General features: G+C 39.8%; 1 protein-coding gene and 1 long non-coding RNA gene across 2 annotated transcripts; both read left to right on the top strand.

Annotated features, from left to right (window-relative positions):
- The first annotated feature begins 1,889 nt into the window (after positions 1 to 1,889).
- Positions 1,890 to 3,585, top strand: LOC140457799 (uncharacterized). The gene is made up of 3 exons (XR_011953365.1): positions 1,890 to 2,117; positions 2,868 to 2,945; positions 3,561 to 3,585. It is a non-coding gene; the product is annotated as an uncharacterized lncRNA (long non-coding RNA).
- An 812-nt stretch (positions 3,586 to 4,397) lies between these two features.
- LOC140458292 (achaete-scute homolog 5-like) lies at positions 4,398 to 4,892 on the top strand. The gene has a single exon (XM_072552694.1). It carries the CDS (start codon positions 4,398 to 4,400, stop codon positions 4,890 to 4,892), a length of 495 nt encoding a protein of 164 aa, XP_072408795.1.
- The last annotated feature ends 4,996 nt before the right edge of the window (positions 4,893 to 9,888 follow it).

The following is a 9,888-nucleotide window of genomic DNA, read 5'->3' as shown; positions in this document are numbered from 1 at the left end:
TGTAGGAAGAAACCAGCAAAGGAAGTGATCTGGGAGTTCCATCTGAAATTGGAAAAACTATGTCCTTGCTTCCAAATTTTCTACAAAGTAAGAGGTAGCAAAATCCAATGAATTTCCTGGTAACCATAATTTCTTTCCAGTCCAGCTTATGTAAGGATCTCCGCTCGAGCATACATGTCCAGAAACTAATTGTGGAAGCAGGACCTCTAGGTGTATTTACAGAATGGGAAGATCAGTCCTGCTCTCCCTCAACCTTGTCTCTGCAATTAGTAATGATGTCACATATCCATGTGTTAATCAACACCCATAATCCACCTGCCCTATCCAACATTCCGAGCTACATTACCTCAATTATGTACACTATGCTTTCCTGACAAACTCTGCTTTTCTTCTATATTTGTTTGTGTGTATCCTCTTTCACACCTCCAATCTGTACTTCACCACCCTGCCAAATTAGTTTAAACCCCCACCAACAGCACCATCAACCCCACAGACAAGGATGTTGTCCTGTTTGGGTTCAGATACAACCCATCAGTTTTATACAGGACCTTCCTTCCCCAGAAAGTGAAACAGGAATCTAAAGCCCTCTCTCCTGTACCAACTGTTCAGCCATGCTTTAACTTAGTGATCTGCCTACTCATCAGCACATGGCACCAGAAGCAACCTAGAGATTACAGCCTCTGAGATCCTGCTTTTCAAAATGTTGCCTAGCGCCCTAAATTCTTGCTGCAGGGCCTCATATGATTTTTTTCAAAACTCAACCATGGACTTCGGGAAAGAAACTCACTGTTCCCCATGTCTCAGTAATGCTTTTAGAATGAACCTTTTCCCTGTTCTCCACACTATTTTTAACTTACTCCTCCCCCTGTCTCAGCACTGCATTTAGAATGAATTCTCTCTCCACAATTTATAAACTTGCTGCTCATCACTGTTTGCAATTAATTTTTCCATTCTCCTTAAACTCGCTGTGCCCCCTGTCTCAGCAATACATTTAGTATGAATCCTCTCCTTTCCTCCATACTATTTTTAAACTTGCTGATGCTCCTCTCTTGGCACTACAGTACAACAGTTGACTGTGCACCGAAGCTTTTCAATATGACAACATGATGGGTAGCACCCACAATGATTACACAATATCTAATCCTTTGAGATCGAGTGGGTCAAACAAAGTTGTATTATGGCACTGACATTCTTTGGCATATCCTTCCTTTTGCAGCTATTATATGCCTTCAGATCATCCACTCATTCCAGAACTGACAACAAGCTTTTTTACCTCAGAACCAAGGCAAAGTTGTGTCACACTGACGTTAATCAGCATTGATAATGTGACGGAGGTTGTGAGGAGGCCTGAACAATATATGCCAGGCAGGAGAAAAGTCTGGACAGTTTCCAACTTCATTGTCTCATCATAACCATCTACTGAATAGTTTCCCCCAGTTTACTGAGTCTTTTATCTATCAGTTAAGCTACTACTTTGTGTCTATCTTTATTAATGTTACCATTTGAGTATAAATACTGTGCTATCTTAATGTTTTCATCGGAGTATAACTATTGTGTTACCTTTTTTATAAATCCCATTTATCATCGTGTGTATATTTGCATATATTTGTCTTTATATTAATGCAGCTCTATATTTCTGACTGGGTCTGATTTCCAGCTCCCTTTCCATTTATCCAGCTCATCTGCGGTACTCTTCGTACCAAAGCTGAAATCTGATCACTGATTTATGCAGTAGTGATGTTATTTCAATCGCCACTATTCAAACGTTTCCAAGTGTCTGGGTGGGAGGAGGCAAGACTCTGAAGAGTCTGTGCTACTCTTTGATCTGAGAGAAATTATCTGATCCCAAAACACAAGAGCCTGAAGCAGTCTTCAGTATACCTTGAAAATCAGAGCAAGAGACCATCCATTTGCCTCTGGTTTGTGAAGCTTTCCTCAACTCTTTGAGGTCAAAAGACAGGAATTTGAAAAGCTGCTCAAACACTGGAAAAATCTCAGAAGACTTTTCAAGTTTTAAGAAATCAGAAGTGTCTGTGCTTCCTGTTTTCCTCAGAGAAATATCAATCTGCGAAGAGTATGGTGAACACTAAAGTGGCCAGAAAATTCTAGAACCAAAGGTAAGGAAAGTTGTACCGAAACCAATCACAGTAATTGAAAATAATATTCAGGAGTATTATGATTTTCAAAGAAACTTGCTTTTTTTAATTCTTGTATAAGTTATTTGTGCCATCTTTGTTTTCAACTTGTTTCTTTATCTTTCTCTCTCTCTCTTTGCCTCTATTCTAAATCCATATCTCTTTCCTTTTCAGTATTTTCTTTTCATGTATTGTTTTTCTTCCTAACTCTTTCTTCATTATTTTGATTTTTGTTTTCAACCATTGTAGGAATGTTTTTCTCCCTTTGACTTTATACATTTCACTCTTCATCCCTGTTAAATTCTCCAGTTGGGCTTTGGTGTTATCCAGTTTTTACAAAACTGTTTTTTTATATAGTTATATCTCAATATTTCATGTTTTTCTAATGTTACAATACTCATACAAATTTCCTAATCAGGGATATTGACTAATAGAGATCAATTTCTCTTTCTTTATATCTGTCCCAATCCTCCGCTTTCTTCTCTTCGTTTTCTGAGTACTGGGATTGAGAGTAAGTATATTCGCCTATTATCTACTTCTTTCTAATGTATTTCATTGTCTTTTATCTCTCATTTTACTTTTATTTCTTTGTTATGAAGATTAATTTCTAGTTCCGCCTATTTTAAGATACTGCCACAGAGATAGTAATTCCTGAATATTCAATCCCAGTAAACCCACAAGGTAAATAATATGAACTATTACACTGATGTCTGACACTATTTCCTTCTGCAGTATTTATAAATGAAATTTAAGCCGTGATGCAAGGAAAACATTCAGGCAAAACAAGCAAAGGTCTGCTCAAAATTCACAGTAAGTTACATCTAACCGTGAGTTTCAGTGTTTAAATATCTTACTGATCTGTTGCTTTGAAGATGTTTTCTTCACGATGTTGTCTCAGCCTTTATCGTATCTGATTGAGTTCATGAAGAGACAATTCACTGTCATTTCAACTTATAGAAAATTTAGTGATGTGGTGACAATATAAATTACCAAGTGTAAGAAAGCAAGGAATACTTTTCATGTTTTACAGAGACAATGGATTCAGTTCTGTCCAACTCCTGGTGAGATTGTGACCTAGCAAATTACCAGTACAAGCTCCATCTGACTTTAATGACCAGGAGTCATTAATAGTCTACTGGACAAACTCATTTCTGAACAAAGTGACACTATCAACGAGGTTGACAGGCAGGAGTGAGACTTTTGGTGGCAAGGGGCCACACCCAGAGTTTCAAGGGAAAGGTGTCTTGCATCAGGTCTGGAAAGGACAGTCTGAAGGTGATCATGGTTTTGGGGAAAGTAATGGAGTTGAGGATAAATGGAAACCTAGAATAAATGTGCTTCAAAGCCTCCTTGTGAGGGTCATACCTGTACTCATGCTTCAGTGGCATCACAGTAAAACAATTTTTTTAAAAAAACTCGTTGAAGGTTTTCTTGCAGTTTGGCCTGCCAGTGGATCATACTGCAGTAAGATTCCAATTGTACCATCTGGACTCAGTCTGCATAGTCAAAAATTGATCCGCTTGTTTATGGTGGATGTCGTTGGCTAGTAGGTAAGTTTTTAGCTCAATTTTAATTGAAAATCCTCTCCCTTCTATCTCTCCCTATTACTGCTGGACAAAGGGTAGTTTGAATATCACAGTTGAGAATGGGTGAACAAATAATATTAATTCAGAACTTCTCACAGAAAGCATAGTGGAACAAACAAATCTACTGATTTACAATTGTTAGGCCACACATTAGGTGATAGCTAACACTACAGGGTAATTACAGCAAGTTTTTCTACATTCTCGGTGACCAGGAAAGTTAATTTAAGAGCCATTTGCTTTTAGCCTTCTCCTATACCACCATAATGTGTCTCGTTAAAACGTTGTTTGCCAAAATATCATATATAAGATATTATCAATGTTGTGAATATTTAAGTACTGACATAAATTCAGAAAAAGACCAGTTCAGATTTTTTTTGTGTAACTGACATTATTTGCATTTTAATTTTGGAACAGAGTATTCTATCAAGAACACACAGAACAGCTTCTGTACCATTTAATATTTATTGACTTTTTTTCTGAAGTTTGAAATAGACTAATGTGACATGAGGTGCATTTGAGAATTTCAAGCTGGGAATATTGGCATTACCAACACTGACATAATTTTTGACAGTAAATTGCCGTAAAGGGTGCTCAAGCATTGAAATTTGAAATGGATGACAATCAACGAGGATCAACACTGGAAAGAATTCCTTACCCAAGACCCATTGGGGTGCCCATGGCGAGGGTACACGAGTGCCTTGGGATGCCTTTTGCAGAGGGTTTGTCATTGTCTTTTCCTGTTGATCCTGCATACCTGGATGGTACATATCGTGAAGGATATGCCAGCAGGCTGTCTTATCTACCTTTTCACAGCCACTTGGGGATTTATGATTATTCCTTTGAGCCAGCTTTTATCAGGAAACGCAATGAAAGGGAACGGCAGAGAGTGCGTTATGTTAATGAAGGCTACGCACGACTCAGAGAGCATCTTCCTGATGATTTTGCAGACAAAAGACTGAGCAAAGTAGAGACCTTAAGGGCTGCGATCAGCTACATCAAACACCTTCAGGAGTTACTGAACCCTTCAGAGACTAAAGAGAGAAGGTCTCTATCTCCAAAAGCCGTGGAGATCCATAAACTTCCATGCCCTGGTCCACGGAGAGATGGTAATAGTGATGGAGAATCCAAATCCTCTTCACCCTTCAGTGAACTTAGTGAACTAAGCAGCTAACCAACATACTTCATCTAGAAAATGCAATCCATTTAACAAGCAGTCTGTGCAAAATACTGTTTGCCCGTCCTTTTTTAGGGTGAACTGTAATCTGTTCCTTCATGCAGAAATGATCTTGTAGCAATTCATTTCTATGTGAAACATGAATGCTATCTCATTAAGCCAATCCATCTCCAAGGCTTGGCAGGTAAACAGATGGAAACAAGAAGCAAGAAGGCAAAACATAAAATTCACAAAATTCACACAGAAAATATAAAATTCAGAAAAGGTATCATAGAGAAGGTAATTTTGGGCAAATCTTTGCTATTCAAACAATGGAAGATGTTTTAGAGTTTGTAGACATTGACATTTTCATTTCAAGCTTCAATTATTTCTGTGTCCCTCAAAGCAAAATCTATATATAAAGGATTCTGAAGAGGAGGGAGAAGACACAGCTGAAAATTGTCAGTGACTGAGCTCTGTAATGTAGATATTTAACAGTATGTTTACACAGATCAACACTTCTTCACAAAGCCACATATATTCGAGTCATTCAAGACTATTGTGTAGAGTGGAAATAAAACTTGAGGAAAAAAATATGAATTTTTATTTGCATAGTATGCTTCAAACAGCAACAACTTGTATTTTTCTAGTACGGATACCAGAGTAAAATATCATAGAAGCATTATTAAACAAAATATGCGATGAAACTCCATAAAAAGATATTAGGTCAGACAAGAAAACCAAATGATTGTTGAAGGAGATGCATTTAAGGAGCCTGTTAAAGAAAGAAAGTGAAGCAGAGAGTGATTAGATAACTGCATGTGCCAACAATGGTGAAGAGGTTAAAATTGGGATGCCCAGGAAACCAGGATTAGATTAGTGCAGATATCTTGGATGGTTGTGGGGCTAGAGGAAAAGGGTGGAGCCATAGAGGGATTTGAATCATAGAATCTTTACAGTTTGGAGGTAGGCCACTCAGCCCATCGAGTGCACACCAACCCTCCAAAAAGCATTCCATCCAGACCCACCCCTCTATCCTCTATCCCTGTAACCCTGCATTTCCAACTAATCCATCTAATTTACACATCCCTGAACACAATGGAGAATTTAGCATGCCCAATCCACCTAACCTGCACATCTTTGGATTGTGAGAGGAAACCAGAGCACCTGGGGGAAACTCATGCAGACACAGGGAGAATTTGCAAACTCCACACAGTCACCCAAGGGTGGAATTGAACCTGCTTTCTTGGTACTGTGAGGCAGGAGTTCCAACCACTGAGCTGTCCCTGTGGGCTAATGGATAAGGTATTGGCCTCCATAATTAGATGCCTCCTAGCAGAGTGCTTTAGGGAACATCTCCGGGACACCCGCACCAATCAAACACACCGCCCTGTGGCCCAACATTTCAACTCCCCCTCCCACTCAGCCGAGGACATGGAGGTCCTGGGCCTCCTTCACTGCCGCTCCCTCACTACCTGACGTCTGGAGGAAGAACGCCTCATCTTCCGCCTCGGAACACTTCAACCCCAGGGCATCAATGTGGACTTCACCAGTTTCCTCATTTCCCCTCGCCCACCTCACCCCAGCTCCAAACTTCCAGCTCAGCACTGTCCCCATGAGTTGTCCTACCTGCCGATCTTCCTTTCCACCTATCCACTCCACCCTCCTCTCTGACCTATCACCTTCATCCCCACCCCCATCCACCCATTGTACTCTTTGCTACCTTCCCACACCCTCCTCCCCGACATATCACCTTCATCCCCATCCCCATTCACCTTTTGTACTCTATGCTATTTTCTCCCTACCCCCACCCTCCCCTCATTTATCTCTCCACCCTTCAGGCACTCTGCCTGTATTCCTGATGAAGGGCTTTTGCCCGAAATGTCAATTTTCCTGCTCCTTGGATGCTGTCTGAACGGCTGTGCTTTTCCAGTACCACTCTAATCCAGAATCTGGTTTCCAGCATCAGCAATCATTGTTTTTACCTGGACCACCATTCCCACTTGAAGCTTGAACACAGGAATCACATTGGCAGCAGGATATTCATCCTCTCAAATTCTCTCCATGCATCCCAATGCCAAACCTCCAAATCTGTCTCTGGAGAGGTATTAAATTCCTCCCCAAGATCAACACTAGGAAGGTCTGCTGTAAGATGGTTATCAGGAAAAGGAATAGAGTTGGTAACTATGAAACAAAATTTGGAACATGGACAGAAAACAGTTGCTTCAGTCTTCCCAATAATTAATTGGAGAAGCTTTCTTTTCATCCAATTCTGGATGTCAGATAGATTTCTAACAACTGAGGATTTAAGAGAAGTTGCATTCATCTAAGGTAAAGGGAAAGTTACCATACTCCTACCAGACCATGGGCCTGTGCTCTCATTAGAGAGAGAGAGAGAGAGAGAAAGAGAGAGAGAGGATTGGTGGTGGTTTAACCTGAGAGTCACTGTGAGGCAAGGGGTGAGATTTAGAAGGAGAGATCTTCAATGCAGGCAGTGCAGGCAATTGAACCCTTGCTGTTGGCATTACTCTGTGTTGCAAATCAGCCTTCCAGCCAAGTGAGCTAGTGTCTCCAAACAACAATAAACGAGACAAGGTGAGCATACTGGTAAACTAGGTGGAAACATAGTGAAAACATCCACTATGTTTTCAGAAACATACAGAGACTATTTATAAAATATAAAGATCTGGGCATGCAGTTGTACAAAACAGAGAGCATGTCTCGAATCTGTGCAATCCCTTCAACATCAAAGGTCATCTCACGTTACCTCACAAGGACATAAGGGAATCAAATGTCAAACCAGGGGTATATGAACACAAATTTGGAACAAGAATAGGGAATTCAGCCTCTTATGTCTACTGTGCAGTTTGTTGAGATTGTGACTGATCCAGTTGTGGTTTCTACTTTGATGTCATTCCAAATACCCTTTAACCCCCTTATCAGATAATTATTTCACTCAGCCTTAAAAATATTCAATGATTCAACCTCCACTGCTCTTTAGGGAAGAGAATTCCATAGACTAACAAACCACTGAATGAAACAAAAATCCTCACCTCTGTCTTAAATGGAAAATTCCTTGTTGTTAACTTGTGTCTCCTAGTTCTGGTCTCTCCCACAAGGGGAATAGTCACTTCAATATCCACCCTGTCAAATCTACACCAGTTTCAGAGCTTTTATGTTTCAAAAGAATCCCCTCCCATTCTTCTACACTCAATTGATACACATCTAACTTTCTCCTGTAAAGCAGCCCCTTTCTCGCAGAATCAAGTGCGTGAACTTTCCTTGTATTGCTTCTAAAGTAATTATATCCTTTTATAAATAAAGAGAGCAAAACTGCACACTGTGCATTAGATGTGGCCTCACCAATGCCCTGTAGAATTGTAGCAAAACTTCCCTATTTTTATCTTCCATTCCCTTTAACAAGATTCTATTTGCTTTCCTAATCACTCACTCTACCTGCTTACTACTGTTTTGGAGCAAAAAGCTGTCTTTACTACAGATTTATGCAACCTCTATTTAAATAATATTCAGCTTTACTATTCCTCTTGCCAAAGTGGAAAAGGTCACATTTTCCACATTATACTCCACCTGCCATTTATTTTGACAACTCAGCCATCCTAACAACATCCCTTTGCACACTCCGTATGACCTCTTCACAATTTACTTTCCTACCCATGTTTGTGCCATCAGCAAATTTAGCAACAATAAATTTGGTCCCTACATCCAAACTATTTTGGAAATAATTGTGGTCCAATGCTCATCCCTGTGGCACTCCGCTGGTTACATCTTGACAAATGAAGGCACATTTATCCCTATTCTCTGTTTCCGGTCACCCAACAATCCTTTATCCATGCTAATATGTCAACTTCTGCATCATGAACTCTTATTCTTTATAGTATCATTTAATGGGGCACCTTGTCAAATGGCTTCTGGAAACCCAGTAGACCATAAAGGTATGGTGGGAAGAGGTAAACTATATCTACATCCATGGTGTTTGTTACTTCCTCAAATAACATTAATACATGAGTCAAACTTCGATTTAGCATTCAGGATTGATTTATGTGATTGCATTCAGATTTTCAATGGGTACAGTGAAAGGCTCCTTAGTAATGGATGCCAGAAATTTCCCTTTGACAGATGTTAGGTTAACTAATGTGCTTTCTGTCTGTCTCTTTTATTGAATGTGGGATACATTCGCTATTTGAAAATCATACAGAACCTTCAATTACACTTTGGGAAATTAAACCCGATGCATCTACTATCTCAGGGCTTAGGATGGAGCCCATTGGACCAGAAAACTCATCAGCCTTTAGTTCTAATAATTTTCTCAGTACCCTTTCCCAAGTGATTGTAATTGTATTAAATTCCTCATTCCCTTTCACTTCCTGATTTTACAAGTTTTAGAGGTTTTTTTTGTTTTTTCCAATGAGAAGACAGACAAAAAGTATGTGTTCAATACATCCATCATTTTTAACTTTGCCATTTTTGGCAGAGATCTTCCAGAATTAGATACCAGATATGCCCTGAAGGATGCGCCTTTTGGAAATCCTAATGTGTTGAGGTCAAGGGAATTGCTCAGCAAGTTTGAACTTTCAATGGGCAATTAGTCTGCGTCCAGAACCCTCTAAAAAATTTCCAACTCTAAGCTAAAGATGGAGACTTCAGAGGTCCTGACCCACTTAACTGATATTAGAGTGGAGCAGCTGAAAGGGTGGACTTTCCAAGTTGAAAGAGAGTCGGATATTGAAAAAAAATTCAAAAACTACAGTATGCAGCTTTGAATTATGAGCTGAATTAAAAAGGTCTGTGCATTTTTCTAGAATGTATTCAAAGGATTAAAACCAGTTCCTGAGTAGCTATACTACTTATCAGACCCCTCCACTGAACCCCTCACCATCCCTCTACTCATACCCACTGCCTTCCTGCATACCCTCTGCATCCCTCCCAATTACCCTCCTGAGACTCTCTCTGGCTCAACTCGACAGAACTTGCTCTGAAACCCCAAATCATGGAT

This window comes from Chiloscyllium punctatum, chromosome 32 (genome assembly GCF_047496795.1).
Source record: "Chiloscyllium punctatum isolate Juve2018m chromosome 32, sChiPun1.3, whole genome shotgun sequence".
In the NCBI taxonomy this organism is placed as follows: Eukaryota; Metazoa; Chordata; class Chondrichthyes; order Orectolobiformes; family Hemiscylliidae; genus Chiloscyllium; species Chiloscyllium punctatum.
The sequence above is the reverse complement of the archived record's forward strand: the minus strand, read 5'-3'. Positions and strand labels throughout refer to the sequence as shown.